This window comes from Delphinus delphis, chromosome 14 (genome assembly GCF_949987515.2).
Source record: "Delphinus delphis chromosome 14, mDelDel1.2, whole genome shotgun sequence".
Taxonomy (NCBI): Eukaryota; Metazoa; Chordata; class Mammalia; order Artiodactyla; family Delphinidae; genus Delphinus; species Delphinus delphis.
The window spans coordinates 29,349,030-29,374,805 of NC_082696.1; the positions used below are offsets into that span (position 1 = coordinate 29,349,030).

The window sequence follows — 25,776 nt, forward strand, 5'->3', positions numbered from 1 at the left end:
TATCAGGTAAAATACTATATACAATTAATCAGGGAATAGAGATAATCTTCATAAACTCTAACAGATGATGGATGATTCCTGGTCTGCGTCCTGCCAAACTTACAAACTCCTGCTTTAGAGCTGTGCAGTGCTGAAAGGTGTACATGCCAGCTGGTGCTCAGCTGCAAAGCCCATCACCAGCTCCACAGGCAGCAGAACTCAAATACTGACATCCCTCCTTTGCCATCATGGTAAATATCCAGGAATGGTTCTGCTTGGGAAAAGAGCATGTTGTGTTGACAACTGAACAGGGTCCAAAGTGATCATATATTAGGAAGATCCTTGGAAAATTCATAATATTATTTATTTATAAACTGAAGCAGGATTTTTCTAAAGTTTTTTTTTAAATTAAAACACAATAGTTAGTTACACAGAGCAATTTATGAGTAAAAATGGCATTCCTAAATTATTATGTTCCATGAATTTTATTTTGATAGGTGGTGGGGAAAGACATGAGACAAAAAGAGTACAGAGATCCAGAGCAGGTGGAAGAGACGTGGGTTCCGGCTGGCCAAACCACTTGCGAGCTGTGTGACATGGTACCAATCACATAGGGTGGTGGTGAAAGCAAAGGAGACAGTAATGCATTTAACAGGACACTCAGAAAAGTGCCAGGCACATAGCAAGAGCTCAAAAATGGTACTTACTTATTTGTTTGCTTGTTTCTTTATTTTTATTGGGGTTGGAGGTGGGGAAGAGAGAGAAAAATAGGTAGATAGGTAGGTAGGTGTGGTCATGGCAGGACATGATTTTACACCGCTGGCGCTCGTATTTCCAGCTCTCAGCTCACTATACTTCAGGCCACTGCAGTACCACTTTCTGCAAACATTGACCTTCTGCATGTCTGGAAATTTCTGCCTTTGTCATTTCCCTTTTGGGGGAAAGAGTGCATTAAATTTCTCCGCCACAGGACATGGATGATAGTTTTCAGAGCTAAGTGCTACTTTTATATATATATTTTTTACATTATATCATTTAATCCATCCAGTAACTCCAGGAAGGAAATGGATTATAACCATGTTTAGATGTGAAAAGAGGCTCAGAGGTTAAATGAGTAGCTTAAGGTACATCTAGGCACAGGACTTCCTCCTAACCTCTAGTTTGGTGCTCCTTCAGCTGGATTACTGCCCTACAGAATGTGTTCTGAGCAACCCTCAGGACTCAGGAAACCCTTCTGGGGTGACTGAGAACCATGGGGGAAGGGATTGTCTACATGAGGGAAATGGGATGTCTCCAGTCCCCCAACTTCTACATTTCACCTAGAGCAGATCTGCCCTTATATGTTTTATATAAAGATACTCAGCGTGATATACTACGAACACAAAAGATTCTCTGGTTAAAAGAACAGAAAAATCACTATGTCACACAAAACTTTTACACGCTGAAAGTGCACATTGTGGAAACAAGACTGATCGGAGAAATTAAAAAGACTGAAGACATTAAGAATTTCAAGATTAGATAAACTTTACGTAGTACAGGGGTCTTTTTTTTCCTCAGCAGAAATAATGGCCCTGGTCACTTTCGCTATTGGCAAAGTCCTTCTGAATTGTCAGCTGATCACCAGAAAGACCTCATTTCAGTGGGTCCTCAAGGTCATTACTTAGACACTCGGGAACGGAGGAATTAAACATGGTTACAAAGGATTCTTAACTGTAAAACATCTCAGGACCTTTAAGATGATAACATATACTGAATGGCCATAAAATTCAAGTATTCCTCAAATTTATTTGGCCATGGGTTTTTTTTTCCACAAAGACTATCAATTAACATATTTTGGAACTCGCTTTCCCAAGAAAAATGTTGGGGAAATGCTCTTTTCTAGCGGTTCCCAAAGCATGGTCCATCAGCTTTATTGAAAATTTATTCCAAAGGTGAAATCTCAGGCCCTGCCTCAGACCTACAGAATCAGAAACTCTGGGTTTTACAATCCCTGAGGGTCAGGGACTCACATTCAAGTTCAAGAAGCCCTTCTCCAGGCAGCAGTCTCCTAAACGGTCTTCTTCCTCTAAACTCCTTTCTCCACGCAGCAGCCGATCTTAAACCACCAGGTCCCAATTCAACCTAAACCCTACAACAACTTCCACTGCACCTAGAATAAATTCCAAATGCCTTACGGCAGACGCTGGACCTGATGCGGCCCCCTGCCTGTCTCTCTGTTTTTACCTTGTGTTATCTTGTGTTACGCACCTTTGTTTACAACCTTCCAGCCACACTGCTCCTTTATATGCCCGGAACACTGGAAGATTGCTCCTGCCCAGAGCCCTTCTATGTCCTCTGCCTGGAACGGTCCCCTCCACACTCCTCTCCCCCCTAACCTGCACGGCTAGCTCCTTCTTGTAATTTAGGTGTCAGCATCAATGTCATCTCTCCCCAGTCACCCACCCAGTCACTCTCCATCTGACCTAGTTTTATTGTCTTCAGAGCAGTTACCATAATCTGAAGTTACTTTGTTTGCTTGTTAGCTCCATGAGAGCGGGAAGCACGTGTACCTGTGCTAAGTAAATATTTGTTGGATGAACACAGTTGTCCTTGTAGCTCTAGTTTATTTATGGTGTGTGGTGAAGTGCAACTACCCAATACCCTCTCTGTCCCCTTCAAATGACCCCTGAGCTACATGTGGTCCCCAGCTTCACAGGATGGGCCTCATATAACAACATCCTTTATTTAGTCACTTCTTAACATGCCAAAATATTAACATCTTACTAAGAGGCAACACCAATTTCCTTATTGACATTAAGAAAAAAGTCAATGATCAAATTACTTTAAAAAATAAATAATAATTCAATAAACATGGTCATCTAAATTGTTTTTCATGCAACTCAATAAAGGAATTTTCATTTTGATTAGAAAAAAATAGAGCTTAAAAACATTTTCCCTTTAATTTCTTTTAATTTCCTGGAGGAAACCATTATTCAACATGGTCAACTCCAGCAGGCCCCCTTCCGGTAGCAGAGAATAGTATTAAGGACAAAGCTTTGTTATGAGAATGACCTGGTTTCCAATACTCGTACCAGCATTTATCACTTTGCAACCTTGGTCAAGTTTCTTAAACTCCAATAACCCAGGTTTCCTCATCCACAGAACTTGGATCACAATACATTACAGTAGAGTAATTATAAGAGTTAAGTTGGATAACATTTGTGAAAGTGACTAATCACAGTTACAATTTTTGTGAGCGTTAGTTCACACCAAGTGTTCTGCTAAGCTATTAAACATGGTATTCTCTTTACTTCTCCTTCACTATAAATAGTATTATTCCCATGTTACAGAAATGGAGACGGAAGAATTAAGTAATTTGCCCAAGGTCAGAAAACTGTAAGCGTCAGCACTGGGTTTTCAAAGTTAGGTTTCTCTGACTCGAAGGCTGTTGTCCTTCTCCCCCATCCCTACTGCTTGTGAAATGCCAAACACAGGTGCTACCACATGGTAGGTGTTCTAGAAATGTAGGCTTATCCTCCCCACACCCTGCCAACAGTGCCTCTGATCCTATTCCGATTCTGCACCACCATGAGGTACTGGTATCTGTCTACCACACTCTATTTCACTGAACATTTCTTAAGTTTTCCCTTTTGATGGAAAACTATCCCAATTGTCTGCAAGAAGATACTTAGAATCATTCCAACTTAAAGGAGAACTCACACAACTGCCTTCACAGTACCTCACTAATTGTCCTTATTCCTTTCAGGAAATGTCACTTGTATATTGTGTTCATGGTAGCTTAATCGTCTATGCCATGTGATGTTCTATAAGCAGAAACGACATGGGCTTTGAGGTCAAAGAGTCCAGGGCCCCAAGAGTCATCTCTACCACTGACTAGCTGTGTGATTGCACACATCTTATTCCCTCTCTGAGCATGTTTCCTCACGTACAGATTGGGAAGAAGAACCCACCCCTTAAAATTGTTGTGACGCTTAACGCTGGCACATCGTGGGCATTAAATAAACATTAGTTTCCTTCTTCCCCTCACTCTTCCCGCCGTTGCTGCAACTCGGCTGTTTTAAGCCTCTGTAGGCATAGAGAATGTCTCTCTTTTCTATGCGAACAAAGCTTTTCGACAATACTTTAAAATAACGGAACTTGTTTGTGAAATGAATGCTGCATGACCAGGTGGCCATCCTGGGAGGGGATGGGTTATTTCAGTGATGCACCACTGCTGAGGGAAGTAGGAGAACTTTGCTTTTGGAATTGCTCTTAGAGCCAGTTTATCAGTCACTCAAGAAAAGCAGCTTCATTATTCGATGTTGTTTTATAATGGTTTACCACCCCTCTGCTTCTTTACTGGTACCCCTTCATATCCCAAATAGAAGGCCGCGCTCAGTTCTGGGATGGTAGAAACTTTAAGGTATTTTTGACGGAAACGGAAAAAAATGTGTATATATATATATATATATATATATATATATATATATATATATACACATATATAGTGACATTTTGACCATGCTGTTTATTTATCATCTTGGGTTCAAATCATCCTTTTACTTCTAAATATCACAATTACCACAAAAGGATGAAGATTTGAAGTCAGAAAATACTTTAAAAATCTAAAGGTAATTCCGAAAGATGAGTCGCACCACTGATTTGGCATAATGGAAGCAACAGGGATATTTAGGTATAGCCTCCAATGGTGACTATTTTGAAGGGGACTTTTATTTGGATTTGTGTGTTCAAGTTAGGCTGTTTATTTTAAACATTTATCTAATATGAAAATTTGCACAAAAATACTGTAATCAGTTCAATAGGATTACTGTGTATTCCATATAAGCCAAAATTACTTCAGAAGAAAATGCTTTAGATTATTATCTGGAAACTTTTTAGACGGTATGCTCTGTCAGTAATAGAATTTTGAGTGTGTACCACAAATTTATGTATAGTTAATTTATTTATAAATTACATACATATTCTTTAAGTTATAATCATTTACATGTATTGAAACAGATAAGAATAGAAATTGCGGGTATGAATGTGTTATTTTCTCTCCTTATCTCAGTGAAGCACCTTGTGTATATCTGGCACACACGCATACATCCTGCTTTGGAGATCACTGTTTCAGATGACGATGATTGTGATAAAGGAGCTAAGACTCCTTTTTCTGAATGGTCACTAAATAAAATTGTTACCTTTCATATGTTTAGCAACTTTCATTACTTATACTAAGAATCAAATGCAATGCAAATTCACCAAGAGCGCAATTTAGGAGGAAATGCTTGAGTGCAATCAATTCATCACAACTAGTCTAGAAGATGTTAAAAACTGCATGTTGAGCTAACATGAGACCCTATGAAATAATGTGACACTGTAAAGATGAAGGGAGACACTTCTGTAAGTGTCATATGGAAAGGAACCGAAGTTAGATACGACTTTGAATACAGTAATTGAAGGCAGGCCAACATGTTGTGAATTGACTCTGGTTAGACTGTGAGTCCTACAGAATCAAAGACTCAAATGGCCTCTACAACTGTGTTTCTAGCTGAAAAACCTGTTGCAGGTGCATCACTCTTTGAAACAGACTCACCCACGTTTATAACAACACTGTTACAAGAAGCAAACTGACTATGAAAATAATGGCAAGAGACAAAGGAAAGTAATGAGAACATCTGCCTCTGGATTTGTATGTGTGACGGGGTATTATTCCCAGTCTCTATAATATGCTTCCTCAAAGTTACCAAAAAATACTTATATTTATAAATGCAAAGGATCTGTCAGACAAAAGATTACTTCCTTATTTCAAATGGCATTCTATAGCAACATCTGGTGCAACAAATTAATCCAAACAATTTCTTAAGGTTCCCTTATTAGACAATAATATACGTATTATAATGTTTAAAGTCCATTTCAATTTACAAAAACATTTTCTAAAATAATTATGTGAGGGTAATAAGCTTGGTTTTTCATGTAGAAAATTCAAAGTTATTATGAAGAAAGGAAAAAGAATATGATTTCTAATTAAGTTCTGTAAAATTTGCCAGTTCACATTAAAGAACAATGAGCCACTGGAAATAAATAATTAAGAGCAGACTTGACAGACTGCAATAAAAACACTACAAGGTATTTTTAAATGGCTTTTGATTTTATTTAAAATAAAATTCTAACAAGGTGTCTTGGGGTAAAATTTCTTGATTTCTTACCTTGCCATACTTCTGGGCATAAGATCCCGTGAGCAGTGAGTGGAAAACAATGATGGTTTCATCCAAGTCCCACACAAACACACGCTGGAGAAAAAAGATAAATATCGAAGAATTATCAAGTTCTAAGGAAACAAATCTCTTTACAAGTAGAAGACCTCTCATTTTATTGTTGGATATAATCTTGATACCATTATATGGAAATCTATGCTACTCCATTAATTTTTCCTCCAAATTTGTCAAATCTAACCCCTGTAGAACCTGAGGAACAAGAGTGACAAAAATAATAAGGCTTAAAAATGTGATGTCCTAATCTGAATGAATTCATTCAAATATGTACTTGCAGTTAATACCCAAAAGACACGTTTGGACTTTATGATAGAAGTGTGCTCTTATCAAATTTTATGTCTCATGAATTCATGAAGTTTTGTAATTCATGCAAAGAATTATATTTTAAAAAATATTTTAAAGAATCAATGAACAATCCCTAAATAGAAATTGTAACGTGTGGACCCTTGGGTCAGATTAAGTCATAAGGTGGGTTGTTTGGCCTGCACGGTGTTTTGAACGGTTTCAAATTATTGATTAAAATGTCCAGATTAGAAGATTTCACACAAAGTTCAGGGTTTTGACCGCAGTAGACAAACTTCCAGTTTGTGGCAATGGTGGCTGACAGTCCATGTGGCAATGATGCAGGGGTCCCTGTAGACTAGGCCGGTGCTCCCCACTCTTCCCAGTCTGCTGGCCCCCTAGCCCAGTTCACTCATTCATATCACCTGCTGGGTTCTTGAAGGCATTTGAATCTACTACTGTTGTTCGCATCAAGGAAATCTCTTGTATCTCTTATGAAGAGATACAAGGGCTATTACTTGACTTTACTAAATCTGGAGATTTAACTTTTTTTCGCAGTTAAAATATGCAGCTGTGTAAGAAGTAACACATTACGGTTAAGAATAGTTTCTTCTGATGTTTCATAATAAAAACAACCTGCTTAGTATGGATATATCTCAAAAGATCTGTCCCAACTGGAAACAATGACACACGGAAATTTTTACAGGTATAAAAATTTTAACATATGTATCAAATGATTGGAATTTTTCTTATTTTCTGATGACACCTTTTTTTCTCCATACAGATTAATTTTACCTTTTAATATTTATTGACCCATGTAAACATCTTTCATGACCCTAGTACTCCCAGAAAGAGTGCTTCTCAGATAAATACTCCACAAACAATGGCTTTATTTTTCAAATTTCTGCTTGTGCCTTCTGTTTGTGTCTTTTGGATCAAGAGATGCAACTATCTCAGGCCTAGAATTTATAGAGCATTATGATTTTTAAGTTGTTATTGTTTTTAGTTTTGCCATTATAATGGACGAAATCTCCAATTTCAGAGCTGTGAAATGCCTACTTCATAGTAGGTCCACTCATTTCATGATGTATCTTTTTCTTTTAAGTCTGAAACTTTACAGAACTGTACGGTATAGAATATATCATTCAATAAAATGAAACATCACATTACACCTTTTAAGGAGAAGTCAGCATACCTCCAGGTCACTGTCGGGAGGCGGGGAGGGATTACTTTTCCGGCCTCTTCCTCGGGACTTTGACCCAGAACTCCTGCACGTTCTCTCATCGAGATCTTTGATGGGTGTGGAGGGGCTCTGCACGGTATCAAACTCTCCTGTGAATAACGTGAATACTGTCAAGGACAGCACTTCATTTTTAGATCAGGTATGAGTCTTCATGATTAATGATTTTAACAAATCCTACAACAGAAAATTCCTTATGACAAGAAAGATTTATAATCACAAATACACAAAATTCTAATTCAGTCAAAATTTTGCAGGTCACACAGGTTTCTCCTAGTTTCGATCTATGTGATCTATTAAACCTGAAGAAGACCTTTTGTACTCCAGATGCCCTCAACTTCCCATCTCTATCCCCACCTATGTATTTATCTAAATTTAGATCTGTTGTCACCTCCTTATGTCTGAGGATGAGATGCCATCCCTCCCCCTGCAAATATGACTTCCGTGCCTCACCTATTAGAGAATAATCATGCTCCACTACTCAAACTCTCTCTTACCTTCCCTTCAACCTCTCCCGTTTCTGGGGGCGGGGGGCACACAGACAAGTTGAAAAGTCCTTCCCTTTGACCTTGCATTTCTATCTAGAAGCTATCTGTTTGCTATCTTTTCTTTTTAAAGGACCCGTCTTAAAAGAACAGCGCGTACCAGTGCTGTCCAACAGAAATACAAAGTGAGCCACGAATGTAACCACGCATACATATAATTTTAAATGTTCTAGAAGCCGCATTAAAAAAGGTAAAAAGAAACATGTAAAACTAATTTCATTCCTATATGCTAATTGCTCTAATATATCCAAAACGTTATCATTTCAGCATATAATAAATATAAAAATGACATGTTTTACATAATCTCGTTTTCATGCTAAGTCTTCGAAATCCTGTGTGTATATGACAGTTAGAGCTGACTTCAGTCTGTACTAGCCACACGTGCCTATTAAGTCCTTGTAATGGGGCTAGTACAGACTGAAGTCAGCGGCTACAGTACTGGACGGCACATTTGTCTCCTTTGATCATTTTCCCCACTCCACACCATGTGGGCAATCTAACCCTCTCATAGGTCAGTCACTTTCTACGTGATGACCCATACAGCATACCAAGTCAAATCTTAAGTTTCAGACTTTAGGTTTAATTGGGTTCTGCATGTCCCACAGATACCCAAAAGTCTGACACGTCTAAAGCTAGCGATGCAGCATCTTATGAGGTGGAGAGTACAGAGCAGTGGCAAGTCTGTAGGAGAGGGTGTTAAGATAAACCCACCAAGGTGACAGTGAGGTGCAGTAAAACTTCACAAGTAACAAGAGTTGGACTTACTATATGACTTCAAGCATTTTAGTCAGTCTCTCTGAATCTCAGTTTCTTTGTATACTAAAGCCTGGGTAATAGCAGCTATCTTTTTGTATTACTGAGATAAATCTGATTTATGTTTAACTGAAATCATATGCATAATGTTAAAATGTCTAGGAGAGTCCAATGGCAAACCATATTAAAGTTACCCAATTTTTAAAAGTAAAGATGTTATGACTCTCATGCTTTATCATAAAAATTAAAGTAAAATAATTATGAGGACAGCCAAGCAGTTATTAATCTAAATAAACACATCTGAACAAACTAGATCACACTTAGGTAACATTTTTTCTGAGATGTTTTAGGTAAACAGTGTTTACATAGCTAAGCTCTAATAATTTCTAACGGTCAAATATTTTCTTTGAGAAACATCTGTGCATGTCAGGACAGCATCAAAAAAAATGTCTGTGTTCCAAATATTATTTGCTCTTAAAACATTGCTAGCACAGTTCATTGCATGGGTCTCTGCTATCGAATGCATGAGAGTAGAAAGCATAATAAAAGGATCTTGAGTTACGATGCTGAATACAGCCCTATGTCATAGTAAATCAGGTTTCAGCTTACGTGTATAGGCGTTAGATGGGGATTTGGGTACTTAAACACACATCTACTTTTTAAAAATATCACACAAAATGTTTTCTATTTTCAATTATTTTTCTAAGGTTACTATGTCCTGCCAGTCAAATGTTCTTTTTCAGATAAAATATTGATTCAAATTAACACACATTTATTAAGCTTGTAAGATTTTTTTGGTTGACATTCCCCAAGACCTATCTTTCTATCCATGATAGATCAATTTTCAGGAGTTAACTCTCATCAGGCAGCTTTGTTCTTGCCACAGTGCAAGGGGTGAATAGACAAAATCTTGCAAAATCCCAAAGTTACTGTGCTCAGTTATGGGTGGTTGATGGTTGACTGGATCCCTAAAGACGGGGTTTGGCAGGAACAACTCAGCTACTCGAATGAACTGGAAGTCAGCAGCTATCACAACAAGGGAGTGAAAAGAGTAGAAGGAGGAAGGGAAAAGACTGGTCATAGGAAGTGTCTGGGTCTCAATAAGCTTATTGGAATACGTGTTTGGCTAGAGTCACCGCTCATTATGTCTGAGATTCACCCACATTGTAGCCTGGAGCAGTTGTTTGCTTTTTCCTTAATGTGGCTGGAACTTCATGACATATGTACACTATGCTTTATACATTCTGTTGATGAACATTTGGGTTATTTGTAGTTTTAGGCAACTATGAATAAAGCTGTTATAAACATTCTTGTTTATACCTGTGGGCATAAGCTCCCCTTCCTAGCATATCCCTATATGTATATACTAAGCATATGCCTATATGTATACACCTGGCAGAGGGAGTGCTGGGTCAAATGGAAGGAATATGTTTACCTGCAGTAGACACTGAGCACTCTTTTCCAAAGCTGTTGTATTAATTCACTCTCTTACTAGCAATGAGAGTTCTAGTTGCTCTACATCCTCACCAATACTTGGTATTGCTAGTCTTTTTTATATTAGCGATTGTAGGGGTTGGTAGTATCTTATTGTAGTTTTAATTAGCATTTTCTTGATGAGTAATGATGTAGAATACTTTGTTTCTTACTCATTTGGTATCTACTTTTTATGAAGTAACTGTTTAAATCTTTGACTAATTTAAAAAAATTGGGTTATCTTTTTCTTATTGATTTGTCAGAGCTCTTTACTATGAAACGTTCTTTACACACACACACACACACACACACACACACACACATATATGACTTAAACGTCACTTCTACCCAGTGAATTTGTTCCTTTATTAGCCTCTTTTAATAATGGGAGAACTGGAGACATGTGGGACTCAATTAACTAACCAAGATGAAATAGCCTGTATGTGAAATGTTGCTATGGTTCCAGAACTCCCGCTTTAACCACTAGGTAATATTTCCTCTCCCAAATAGCACCAGTCTGTCCAGGTTACAAAAAGGTCAAATGTATATCTGTTTCTACTAATCAAAAGAGTTACACAGACTTCACACAATTTCTGTGAGAGTGAGGGCCAAGGAATTCATCTGAAGAACATCAGAGTAAAAGAGCAGGTCCTTAAGAGGCCATGTGCTGTATTTGGGCTCCTACAGCAACCACCCAGATGGAAATGAACTGACCTCCATATCTTTTGAAGGTTCTAGCCTTTCTTCTGATAAAGGGCAAAATCAGGAACTTGAGCTCAACTGGTCATTAAACATTTGTTGACATTTGTTTTTAAAAGGAGAAAGCTGTTAATTCCAGTGCCTCTGTCAATTTCACTCAGGTAATTGCACTAGGGTACAGTAATGCTGCAGGTAGGGAAAATGCAAATTGGCAGAGAAGTTAAATGTGGTCAGTCCTTTCCGTTTAAGTCCTCTTGTTCCTTCAATGAACTGAATTAGTACTTTGCTTTCCTTCCTGTCCTCATGTGAAATGCCATGAGGCCTAGAAAGTCTACTGAGTTCTGCCTAAGAAACTGGCTTCTTTTCAAAGAGTGATCTTACCATATCCTTTACTTTTCTGCAACACTTGTAAAGTTTAATTAGCTAATGTATCTGAAATGTTTGCCAAGGTCTCAGACTACAGAATGTTGTTACAAATTGCTAGTTATATTTAATTTTAAAGATGTTTAAAATTTTAAAAAGGAGCTATAAAAATATCACTAAGCTTAATGTGCTATCAGTCATCAAACATTCGGAATGCGAATCAAAAATATAATATACCTAAGATAACCTTTATGTTAAAGGCAAAGAAAGATCTTTTCAAAGATAATGAACTAAAATATCTGTTCTTAATCAGCATGGTAATGTTTCTTTAAATACATTGTCAAATTACCTAATAAGGTAAAATAAATGACTGAATGCTATTTGTAATTTCCAAATAACATCAGTCATTACCCATTGCCCTAGGCTTTTTCCTGGGCTAACACTATACATGACTGAATAATTATCTTTTAATCAGTACCGTAATGAATAACTGCACCTTCTAAGTTTTGGATATTTAGATCCAACTTTATTTCATTAGGTTTATCGCTAAATCAGAGCAACCAGCTGTCTCTTATAGAACATAAAGTATGTTTCCATTTTAAACGCGGGAGAAGTCAACAGTGAATGATTTATGACAAACTGTGGATTTAACTGTTAGGTCTCTGCTTTAAGTCCAAACGCAGAGCCAGTCAGTGGAAAATACTCTTTATACCCTTAAACAAAATACCTCAAATTTCGTCAATAATAAAGAAAAATCCCATAGTTATGAACTTGTTTACTTTTTGGATGCATGCCAGACCTGCAAAGGCAAAAATCAAACTTAAAACTATCTTGACTGAAGGTCTGAGGTCACAGAGTTCCTTAAAGATCTAGACACGTGTATTGTTATGATTTTCGTTGAGAGAATAATATGGGTACAAGTAGAAATAATTTCTTCTTTAAATTCAATGGAAAGTCTCGTAAGATCTGACAATTATGTCAAACTGTATTCGTTGGTATTAGCAACCAGTGGAAAGCTGAAGAAATTGCAGCATTCTGATACTGAATATGAGAATGTCACATATGAATGTGTTACATTCAAAGTCACATACTCAGAATATCTACATGTCTGCGTTTAGTATTTTTAATGTAAATAAAATAGCTATTCTGAAAGTTGATTATTCTTTAGCTAATAGAGAGTACCCATCTGTGTCTTTCGTGCATAGAAACTCTTGTGGTCATACTGAAATTAGATTAAAACCAATCTTCCACCCAAAGTTCTACACAGCATAAACCATTTTGGAGTATTTGAATGGTTTTCATTCCTGGTAGCTCAATTCTAGTAAATTCCAAAACACTTTGCAAGTCCTGTCACTCTGTCTCTGATATCTCGATGATCAAATATTTAGTCTGTGGTTTTGCTTCTGAACACCGTCATTCTACTTTGTTTTCCCCGTGCATTCACCAGTGAGAAACACCTTTCGCAGTGTGACGAGAACATCAAATATCTCCCCACCTAAAGTGCTTCCACCACTTGTAAGCAAGGATTCTGAAATCACTCATTCTTTAAATTAAGATAAGATTCTTAATGAAATGTAAGTGTTTACTCAAAGAGGATCAGGACAGAATTGGAACATGGGATTTAGGCTGGGCGGAAGTTAAGGCAGGTAGTGTGCCAAGGGTGTAAAATTTAAGGGCTGTGAGAATGAACGCCCCCTTACATTCTGCACCCCAGGCAACTCTTGCCTTCCCTTCATCCTGGCCCTACATAAGATATGGCTGCTAAGAGAGGGGGAGGTTAGGTGGAACGACTAAAAAGGGAATGAGGACTAGAGGTTCAAAGGGGCTATGTGTTTACAGGAGGGAGGGTCTAAAAAGAAGATAAGGGGAAAGAAACTGGTAGTAGGGGCATCAAAGTCTAGTACACCTATTAACAATTTTCCCTTCGGTCTATAGTTAGATTAGAGACAATATTTTGAGATTCTTTTTTTAAATATTCTCTTCCATTATGGTTTATCACAGGATATTGAATATAGTTCCCTGTGCTATACAGTAGGACCTTGTTGTTATATAACAGTGAACCAAAAAGAAAGAATGTTGCCATTTCATGAATATAATTGCATTTTCTCTGTCGCTTAAAGTATGTTTCATTGTCGGGCTTCCCTGGCGGAGCAGTGGTTGAGAGTCCGCCTGCCGATGTAGGGGACGCGGGTTCGTGCCCCGGTCCGGGAGGATCCCACGTGCCGCGGAGCGGCTGGGCCTGTGAGCCATGGCCGCTGAGCCTGCGCGTCCGGAGCCTGTGCTCCGCAACGGGAGAGGCCACAACAGTGAGGGGCCCGCGTATCGCAAAAGTATGTTTCATTGTCACTTCTTCATGTTCAAATTAGTTTTCTCGTTAATATTCCCCACGTTATCTAGCATTTTCCTTTTCTCAACATTCATACTATTTTAATTATTTGCTCGATCTTGTCTTGCTTGTTAAATGGAAGCTAAATGAAGTTAAATGTATGCAGAGAGCATATTCACTGCTGAAATACCAGCAATGCCTGGTACCTAACAGGCACTCAGTGAATAATTGTTTAATGGGCTTTTTGTCTTCTTGGAACCACTGGTCCAGTTAGAAAGAATTTACAGTATTGTGACCATGTGTCCCTATTTTCTTGCCCTTCCAAAGCAGGACAAAAAAGAAGCAGGGATGAGTTTGGATCTTGCAAATAACTGGAAGTCAGAAAAATATTCTTGAACATACTAAATGGTATTTACAAAAACAAAAAATTTCTTAACTTTGATTTTCTTATTGAGTTTTGATAGTTCTTTATATATTCTGGATACAAGTGCTTTATCAGATATGTGTTTTGCAAGTATTTTTTCCCAATCTGTGGCGTGTCTTTCTACTCTTGTGATGGTGTCTTTTGAGGAGCAGAAGTTCTTTGTTTTATGAAGTCTAATTTAGCTTTTCTTTTCTTTTATGGATTGTGTTTTTAGCGTGGTATCTATTAAATTTTTATGTAGCCCAAGGCCACAAAGAGTTTCTCCATGTTTTCTTCTAGAAGTTTTAGTTTTAACATGTTTTGTATATGGTATGAGTTACAAGTCAAGGTTCTGTTTTATGTTTTGTTTTGTTTTGTTTTGCATATGGATGTCAGTGTTCCAGCACCATTTTCTGAAAAACTATTCATTCTCTCTAATTGCCTTTGCACCTTTGTCAAAAATCAAACTTTTAGTATATGTTGTATCATTGTATATGTTGTATATATTATATACAACATATACAAAATATATCCAGAAATATGTATATTTCTGGACTCTTTATTCTATTCCATTGCTCTATGTATCTAATATTTTTGCCAATACCAAACATTCTTGATTATTATATTTTATAAATTTTGAAATCAGGCAATGTGAGTCCTCAAACTTTGTTCTTATAAAATTCAAAATTATTTGGCTATTCTAGTTCCTTTGTCTTTCCTTGTAATTTTAGAATCATCTTGATAATTTCTCCGAAAGATCCTGCTGGAATTTTGATTGGGGTTACAATGAATCTCTATTAAACTTGCTTTTCACTTTAAGCTCTTCAGCTGTGTTAAATATGTGTCAGCAAATACAATTCTAATAAGAATACAGACAAGCTTCTGGCAATGAAGACTATGATGGATTTTAAATATGTGTTGATCAGACAAAGATATTAAACTACCTACCAATGATCCGAAAAATCCTAGGAATGTGGGAAATGTTCACTGGCTGGGGCTACTGATAACTCGTAAGGTGAAAAAGTTATACAGTTTCTCAAGCATAAAGGAAATATCACCAAAGAAGATAATATTACAACTTTTCTATGTTGTCAAGATCTCCATGAAATAATTAGTCTGGTAAATGATCCGCTTACCTTTTATCTCCATATTCATATGTATTCTGTCATTTGATATTAAAATCTCCTAACTATCCCACATCTAAAAGAAAGGTTTCTGGAATGCCAGAAAAGCCTCACCTAAATCAGTGGTACTAGCACAGATTAAACATCACCATAATTATCTGGAAGCTTTCAGCCTTGTTTGTAAAATGCCCATTTTCTCCATATTATTAGATACAGCAAAACATATAAAAAGTATTTCACCTGGATGAAGATCTGTACCTGGTTGGCTAGTCAGTCCTGTGAGAGATTCCTGCAACTGGTAGGTTGAGGTCGAGGAGGACGTGCCATCAGCTGTGTTATTTGATGTCATATATGCTCCATATGTTGATGCAGAGTAATACTGTGCATACTGGTTTTGGCCAAAGGCTGCGTAGGATGGATAATCCTGAAATAATAATTGACATGTGTGTGTGTTTGAAAGACAGATTACCCTCTAGTATACTCCAAAGAAAAGCAATCACAATGGCAATGGAAAGATTAGTATCTGGCTCCACTGGTTCTGGAGTCCCCAGCTTTGAGGTGATCCTAATAAGCAGAGACCGTTCTGCGGGCATCTCCTACACGCACATAGTAATGAAATACCTTGCGGGTCTTGCAAACCAGGTCCAGTACACAAATTTTAATCTGTTTAAAGGTTGTATATGCGTCACTTTCCCCCCAGAATTACATCTCCAAGGATGTACATCCTCAGGTCTTATGCACTTGAAGAGGAGAGAAGGAGGTGTTCGTATTCACAGCATTCATTCTCATCTTCTAATATCATCAGCAAGGAGGAGGTGTACCCCTCTCCCCACTTCCATACAGACCTTGGGCTGCATTATTGTGATTTTTGTTCCCTTTTTAGGCTACTCTTGATAATTTTGTTTTCTTGGCAGGAGGTAAACAGTAGAGAAAAGAAAATGAATAAAAGATATTCTTACCCAGCTTCTCACAGGCTACATGCCACCTGAGGCCTTGACCTAAAGTCTTTGGTGAGGCTTTCATATATTTAGTTTGCATCATTTGTTAGAGAGAAAAGAAAGCCATTGGGTCAATTCCTTTCACCTGCTTTTTATTAAAAATTTTTTAAATAATCTTAAAATGATGTAAATAATCCTTCAAAATCCTTTTACGTATTAAGATAAGGAATAAGTATTTGTTGCAATAGTTGGTGTTTAATATATCTGACATGTTTTAGCCCAAACTGTTATCAGTGATGACAAACCCTTGGTCAGGATGAAGATTCCCTAATGCACGTTTCTAAGGGAAACAAAGATCCATGGTTGATGTGGTTTCCAAAAGAGGAAATTCTCTGCGTTCGTAAATATACGTATAAGCAAATACATGTATCATCAGAAAGGGTTAAGCAGTATGGCAGAAAATGAAAATTCTATTTGTCTGTTAATTTCAGGATCTGATGTTCCCTACTATTACCTGAGAGTCAAAAACAAAACAAACAAACAAACAAAAAAACAGAAAACTCTTGGCAGTATTTGGACAAAATTCCTAGTAACGCATTTTTCTCAGAGTAAAACATGGATCACAAATATTAACACAGTGCTTACTTTGGGTCAGGCACTCCTCTAAGGCCTTCAGTAGATTTACTCATTGAAATCTCACAACCTCCTATGCAGTATTATTACTATCTCTATTTCACACTGAAGTAAAGGGATAAAGGCACAGAGTGTTTAAAGAGATTTGCCCAAAGTCAGACAGCAAGTTTCAGGGCTCAAACTGGAAGCCAGAGAGACTGACTCCAGCATCTATCTGTGTGGGAAGCTCTCCACTGGGCTGCCAGTGCCCGGAGAGGAAGATGAAGTTACTCACTGGAAAGGTCCAGTCTACCAGCTTCCAGTGATTATAGTGTCTTTTTGCACTCAAGTATATCTCAAAGATTCCCCCTACTCTTCATCTCCACTCTTATCACCTTGTCCAAGCTACCTTCACTGCCTGCTGTAGCCAATGTACCAGTTTTCTAACTGCTCTCCTCATTTCCATTTTTGGCTTTTTCCAAAGTCTCTGAAGCCACAGTAATATTTTTCAAAAATAAATTACATGACGCTATTCTCCTGCTAAAAAATTCTTTAATAGCTTCCCTTTGGGCTTGGAATAGAATTGAAGTTCCTTATTATAAGCCACAGGGCCCTACATGAGCAGGCCGCAGCCCACCTCCATAAATGGATGTTTCCCCACCTGCCCCTCAGGTGCAAACTAAACTCCAGCCTTCTTTGAGTTCACTGACACCCCACGATTTTCACCCCTCAGGGATGTGATACATGCCGCTTTCTATGCCTGAACACCCTTGCCCTCAGTCTTCACCTAACTTTTGGAAGACTTGGCCTAAATGTCATTTCCATGGAGAAGGCTTCCACAAAATCCCCCTTACTCAAAATTAGCCTTCTCATAATATTTTTAATAGGACCCTGTTCTCTCCCTTCATGCTTTCCAATTCTATATTTACTCAGGTGTTTACTGGTTTATTGTCTGCTTTTCTCAGTAGACAGAAAGCTCCCTAAAGCAAGAAACAGGTTCCATTCACGCTGCTCCTACCTTCAGCTCCCCAGGATACAGACCAGTTCCTAATATTTAATAGGCACTCAGTGAGTATTTGCTAAAAGAATCAATTAGTCTTCAGACCATGGTCCAAAATACAGATTACATATTATATTGGGGCCACTGAATTAAATATACTGCTAGTACTGGATGTATTTTGTGATATAAAACTGTTTGTCAATGAATTTTCTTCTCCTTATTAATCATTTTTTTAATCCTCCCAACAAAGAACAAAGCAGTCTTCCCCTTATGCTACTACTCTGCCTAGTGTATATTTCTATTATTATATTCCAAATATTCCACTCCCTGTCCATATTATTTTCATGTCTGTGTCTTCAGGAGGATTGTATCCTTCCAGAGAGCAGGGAACACCGACTTCGAATCTCCAATGCACAGTTGAAAAATCTAATGGCTAACAGGTGCTCAATAAATGTTTGGTGTATTAATAAATGAGCGAGTGAAATTAAGCTACCTGGATTATCAAAAATTCTCAATTTTTTATAATAAAATATGCATACTGACTTCGATGTTTACTGTTTTAAGAAACCATTTTTCAAACTAATGCCAAACTATACAGTTTAATCCTGTCAAAAATATCATTATTCCACTGTTTAATCATCAAATTTTCCTCTTTGCCTCTTGTTACCTTAATAAAAATTGAAAGGAGAAGGCAATTAATATAATTCCTTCAGTAAATCCAAAGAGCAAACACTTATGCAGTAACATATTTTAGAATGTACAGAAGTCCAGCGATTATGTTAGTGTATTGCTTCCCCATGAAATCAGCTACCCTTCTACCTCAGCTACTCTGAACATGACTGAGGAGCAGGAAATAGGGACAAAACTTTCTGAATAGATCACAAATTCATGTCGTTCCACGCTAACTCACTCATTCAGGCACATCCGCGCTTGTTCCACACATAATTCTAACACGATTCTAAAAACAATCGCAGGTTTCAAAACACACAAAAATATTAAGCAAACATCACTATGAGGACTAAGGAATTCTAGGAGCAAGTGTAGTGGGTGACAAAAGCAAAAAATTACAGCTGTCAGGGCAGTAGGAATTTAACAGTTATCAAAAAAAAAACATAGAACTAAAAAATAAAAGCCAATAGTAGTTTGAGAGGCATTTTGTTTAGGAACAAATGATTTGGTTTTGGACCAAGAGTGTTTTATAGTCTACATCATAATCTGATTATGGGTTATAGTTCAACCTATGAATTTTCATAATAACTGTTTTATCAAGAAAAAATAAAATTATGTTTAGTATAGCTTAAAATAATAGGAAAATATGCAATAGATTCTGTAATTTCCTGTCAAATGACTAAAACAATCATGGCTTAAATGTTTAAAGGGCAAAACTTTAGCAATCAGGAAAACTGAAACATCCAGAATTACACAAATCCAAAGAATTCCAGACAGCTCATTTTTACTACCTTGAAATGCCATCTTAATTTGAAATACATAAACCTTACTAACCTGATACTATTCTTCAAAAATCTGAAATATATATAAAAGCATAAACACAAAAAGCTACTATACCTGTTGTGAACCACTGAAATTCGTTGAGTTGGAAACTGAATTATTTGCATAAATAGTAGATGATGGTGCAAAGCTAGAACCTAGAGGTAAAGAACAAATTGCATTTTAAAAATATTTCTTGAAAAATATTAAAAATATTTCACTTTGCAGAATTCAATGAAATATATATTAAATTTTGTTGTTGAGGCAGTGAGATTGAAAATTGAGAGATTCTAAGGAAAATGTCCTTAGCTGTGTCTTGTGACAACAGGTAAAGTCTTTTCTTTAGAAGTCTATAGAGGTAAACAGGAGCTTGTGGGAACAGTCTTACCAAGGACTTGGCTAACCTTCAAGGGTCAATGTCTACACGTACAGAAGTACTCAAAGAATAAGATATTATCCATACTGAGACTACTTCCAGGAAACTACTGGGACTTTCCAGTGGTCATATCAACTGCATATACATACAAAAACTACTCAAGTTCAAACATTTGGCTGGGGCTAGCTTAGGAAATAAACACATGGAATCCATTTAGAGTTCATGCTTCCAGCTGCCCATCTTTCTGTTCCTCTATGTCCTTTCTTCAGAACAAAAAAAGCTGTGAGCTAGGGCTCAGACCCAAGGCAGAACTGTTTATACTGCAATCATCTAAGGTTTGACGACCTTCTAAAATTTTACGACAAGGTCTGAAAGTTATTTAATTATTTTTAAAATTAGAGCAAAAACAAGTGAACTATCAATTTACAGATTAAAAAAAATGTTCTCATGGAATGTACTTGTTAAGGAATAAAATAAAAGACTATTGAGGCAGCTGATTACTTGTTTTATCAATGTGTCTTGAATAGCAATAGTATTAGGTAATCGACACAAACTGACATGGCCTGGAATATCCGATATGAAAGTATTCTGAGGAATAAATGGATATGTCTCTATGGCATTTTCCACAGTGGCTTATTGTGGTTGAGGCATGTATGCACAGATGTATCTACCAATGTTATAAGGAAAAAAGAGACCTGTCATTTCAGCCAAAAAGGTCTAAGTAATTATTTCATTTTAGTCAGTCAACTAAAATGGCAATATTAGTTGGTTCAAATAATGTTAATATAGCCCCCAAACTACGACTAACCATATAGAAAAAATGACAGATAGGAAATAACCTTTTAATGTTTTTAGTATGTCACTAAAATATTTTCTGCAACTACTACACAATGTTCAAAAATAATTTTTAATTGGAGACAAAAACAAAAAGAAAAATTAAATAATGATCGTATATGGAGAAAAAATTTTTAAGGTGGAGGTACAAATTATCTAAATATTCCTCTTCAAGAAATATAGTATTAACAGGGGAGAGATTTTAGAAATGAACAAAAAAATCTTCAATTATTCAACAATAAATGGGACTTAGAGAAGTGCTAATTCAATTTTAAATTTAATCAAAAAAGCATTACGTATGTAAGGAATCCCGACAAGAAAATACTGGGTTTTGTCATGAATCTTTGAAATCACTTTAATAGATGCCAAACATGTGACTGGTGTGGCGACTGGCCTGGAGGTTGCTTTGCTTGGACTTAGTTTCCTGCCAATTTTATGCAACTTAAACTTAAATATTTAACTTTGATATGGGTCATGTTTCTTGATGTATACTGAACTCTTTTCATCATGTTTCTTCCTAGTTATTTGTCTTTTCTGATGACGTCGTGTGAGCAGTGGTAAGATTTAAAACTGTCCTCATGACTTTATATTCCTAGTCTGAAGCCAAGGAGTCTCATTCAAAGAATTCTTTCTCACATAACATGTTTCCTGTGTGGTACTTACCTGGCATCTGGTAAGAATAAGGTGTCTGGCCTGGCTGCGGGGTAGAAAACCCGGGGCTGTAACTGAGGCACCCACTCTGTAACGGTGACTGAGTCTGTGAGAGTCCGCCCTCTGTCTTGATGCCTGGTAACATCACGCCCAGATCTGTTTGGAAAACGCATGTGCAACCCATTTCATTAGTAAAGTGATCTTACCTCTGAGTTGTAACATATCAATATATTAGACTATACAACTACTAGCCAGCAGGATTACGTGCTTATAACCAAAGAAGAAGAGAGAAGATGTGAAATACCGTAAGTGGGCAGGCTATAGGGCTGTCCTGTCTGTGAGTACGCTGTGTAGACGGCTGGCTGCTGCATCCCCGAATACTGAGTCTGGCCTGCATAGGCAGACATTGTTTGAGCTGCTGGTGTAGAAAGAATGTGTGGATAGGGCCTAAATATCAGAAAAATAGCATTACTGTGGCAACAAAGACTGCATATTAATTCAGACAGCTTAGATTCAGTGAAACCTGATAATAGCCCGGAAGTAATCCTCTTCTTTGTCCATAATATCATTTTAACAATATGGAAAAGGACAAGAGTCTGAATGTCAGGAGCCCAGGCTCTGCTACAAACCAGTCTAGTTACCTTGGACAAATAATTTAAACTTGCTAAGTCTACACCTCACCTGTGAAAAGAAAACTTTGGTTTAGATATCACAGCTAAAGTCTCTTCCAGGTCTATATTGCTTACATTCGAAATAATATTCCAACTGATATGTAGATGAGGAAAGTAAAGCCCAGGCCAGTTAATTAGTACGCTCATGAGCATATTTCCTGTTACCATGCATGACCCAATGTTATGTAATGACTACAAAAGTCATTAAAGGCCCTACCAAAAATTCTCTACAGAGAACTAGAAATCTTAAAAAATAAATAAAATTTAAAAAAATTAAAAAGTAGGCAGCTTCCCGAAAAGAAATGGAATGCCATTCCCTTCATCATGCCACATCTTACGGAATGTTCCCCAAATGGATATCCAATCTCTAGCCTATACTTAAGGATAACACTCTAGCTGCTGTGGAAAATAACTTTTAAATGTACATGATCAGGAATCCAAAATCTTGACACATCTGGCTGATGGCAACCAAATTCAGATACACCCAATGTAGTTAAACTTGAAATTTCTACCACTGTGCTCAGAAAGTTGACTATATTAGTCATAAAAGCAATAGTGTATATTTTTCAAAAATGTTTATTAGAACTTGAAATCCAATAAAAATACTGTAATGATGGAACAAATTACGAAGTGTTGATGTTTGAATAAAATGTAATCATTTTAGATTTTCTTTAAACTAGTCAGCATTTTTGAATTTTCATTAAAAAAATCTGTGTATTCCGGTTTGAGCTTGATGCTTTCCTCAAAGTATATAAATATCCAGAATTAAAGCAATTGTCTAGATATAAGTGAGGGTATTCCTAGACCTGTGAAGGGTATTTACCTAATGTCTAATCTATCCAATGAATCTATCCAAGTATCTGTCAATTCAACTGCCTATCTATAACATTTATATACATAAATATATCCTGATTTAAAGTTGTTATCTTGTATAAACATGATTAATCAAGATAATGCTGGAAAATCATTCTAACAAATCTGAAAGACTACTGACCACTTACTTGGAAGGATACAGCTGTGGGGAATATTGATGCGCTGATCTGGGGCTATAGCCACTACTTGTTATTACTGTAAGACACAAAAACCAGTGCAAAAAAAGGTTGCTTTATAAATATATTTCACTGGAGTGTGCAAAACTTATTTCAAGAAATGACTATGTTAGAGATATGTTTCAAAACATTCATTCATTTTCTAAACAGAAAATTCATTCGTTTTCTAGACAGAAACAGATGCCTAAACATTTTCTTCTAATTAAACTGTTTCACGTATGTGCTAGGAGCATGACACGAACTTTTTTCACAAATCGTTCCCCTTCATCATTCCTCCATTTTCTTAAATCCGTAGCATGCTCTTACGTATTAATATGCTATGAACAGATATCCTTGACTATAGGTAATTAAGCTTTCATGATATAAAGGTACATTTTTTCATTTGCAGACTTTATGTTTTAAATTCCAAATATATTGCTCTTCCTGTGTATTTATTCTATTAGAAATATCATAAAAATTAAGAAAAATATGACGCTTCAGCCTTCATTTTCAAGTGGTAAAATGATATCGTTTTCTCTTTCCTTTCATTTGGTCAATCCAATGAGTCGTTAAAAAAGCAGGGTCCAAATAATTCTAATAATAATTGGAATATACACGGAAAGCATGGGTGATAATGCAACATTAAAAAAAAAAACCTAACTGCAAGAGGCAGCAGCAGTCATATTTATAAATATATTTTGAACTCTCAGAGATTGTACTTTTTTGAGGAGAACTTAAAGGTGAAAATCAGGTCCTATTAACATTTCAGCCAAACATGCAGTCCCAAACTGGAATGTATCCAAAAGTTTGGAAGTTTCTCTTTCCTTTAACCATCTGCCTTGACTAAGACAGATGTACTGCAAATATATGGACCCTAAAGTGTTAAGGCAGTCCCTTCAGAGCCAATCCATACTGGGCAAGCACACAGAGTGTCTTTATTAGGCCATCTGCTGTTCATTCACTTTTCAAAAAGATTAAAGTAGTATACAATGCAGTGCTGGAATTAGTTTAGTCTAATCAATCATAGTTATACTTCAAAGTACTATGTCTTTTCTAAGTTGTTCATAATAATTCTGGAGCTAAACTTTTAGAATTGTAAAAGTGACAAATAGGCTTAGGTTGCTAACTATTTTATGAAACATGATATATTTCTATATCCAAATGCTATTAAGTACCCTTGTGATCTATTGCTTCATAAACACATAGAATTTAATGTATTTAAAATGCTATTTAGACTGTAAGCTCTGAGTACGGAGAGTATATTATAGTTTTCATAGCAATAATGCAGAGTATATTTTCAAGAATATTATGAATCAATTTTGACAATCAGTGAATATGATTAGAGGTGTTATGTTCTAAATATTTTCAGCAACCAAGTTTAAGTGAATTTGCTATGTATATTTGAAAACACATGGACCCCTGAACCATTAATTTTCTACTTATTTATTAAAAACATAAAGGATGTTTAAAACTTTCAAATCAATTCAATGAGAACAGGCCTTTTCTCTCACACTATGGGCTACATAATAGCAACAGTGTACCGCACAGGAAATTCAGTCTGATTCATTGATTCACAATAATTATACTCTATTTAGCAGAAATATACTTAAGTGAGGCTCAATTCCACATTTTTTGTTTCATTTATAAAACTTCATTGTGGTACACTCAAGACTCAGACTATACTAATCAGTTATTCTCAAGACTGTGAAACACAAGGTTTTTCTAAAGAAACATCAAATAATAAAAAGAAACATGCAGCTTTTATTGAATTAGCCAAAGAACAAAATTATTTCAGAAAAAAAGCCTCACATATATGAACAGAAATCTGAATATATAGGATGCTTCTTCCCTCTAATGAATGAATCTAGATACCATTAGAATAATGTACCCATAACAGTATAAAGGCTCAACCTTTAAAATTTCATATTAATGTCTATATGTTCATTTTCTAGGTAGAAAACAAAACCTTTGACTCAGAAAACTATGTTTACATAAAACTTAGAAAGTTTATGCTTCTTAAGGAGGCTGTATATATTTTATTCTAACTAATAAATCTGCAGACAATTGAAAACAACAACAAAATTGGATTAAAGTGAGCTGAGATTATGCTGATCAAAGTAAAGACTGTTCCTACACAGAGCAGCCTAATCTTTCCAGTATGATTTCTGGAATCCCATGTACAAATTTAGGAGACCTTCCTTTTATTCCCCATTGTCATTTAATTAATCAAGAGATGTATGCAAAGCACTCAACTCATTATACTCCATCATTTCTGCATACAAAAGTTAGCAAAAGTGCTTGTCTTCAAAATGTCCTGAAAATTAATTAAAACACATTTTTAATGAATATTATCAGATTCTCATAGGGTGGTGTCAAGCAGTTTTAAGGTTTTACCGGTATTACTGTAACACCTTAGATTAGTGACTCTCAACGGGATGAGTCACTCTCAGTGGGATGAAGTTGGGGGATGGGTGGAAATTTTGCCTGCCAGGGAACATTTAAAATGCTAGAAGACATCTTTGGTTGTCACAACTGAGGAAAGCTACTGTTAACTTGGGATAGATGCCAGGCATGCTGCTAAACACCTTACAGTGCAGAGGACAGCTCTCCCACAATAAAAAAAATTAGCCAAGTTTTTAATAGTGGTGCTGTTGAGAATCCCTGACCTAAAGCACTCTGTCTAATTGAACTTGGTCCATGGCGTTGGAAATGTTCTATATCTGAGTTGTCCATTATG

The 25,776-nt window shown here is 36.5% G+C and overlaps 1 protein-coding gene across 1 annotated transcript in view; it reads right to left on the bottom strand.

The window, feature by feature from the left end:
* Positions 1–25,776, bottom strand: part of EYA4 (EYA transcriptional coactivator and phosphatase 4) — a 259,130-nt gene that overhangs the window by 32,307 nt on the left and 201,047 nt on the right. The window contains exons 6-12 of the mRNA XM_060030523.1: positions 23,013–23,079; positions 21,645–21,787; positions 21,353–21,496; positions 19,558–19,637; positions 15,682–15,865; positions 7,711–7,847; positions 6,168–6,251 (exon numbers count right to left, since the gene is read on the bottom strand). Coding sequence (XP_059886506.1) covers positions 6,168–6,251; positions 7,711–7,847; positions 15,682–15,865; positions 19,558–19,637; positions 21,353–21,496; positions 21,645–21,787; positions 23,013–23,079 — 839 coding nt within the window. The remainder of the gene's footprint in view (positions 1–6,167; positions 6,252–7,710; positions 7,848–15,681; positions 15,866–19,557; positions 19,638–21,352; positions 21,497–21,644; positions 21,788–23,012; positions 23,080–25,776) is intronic.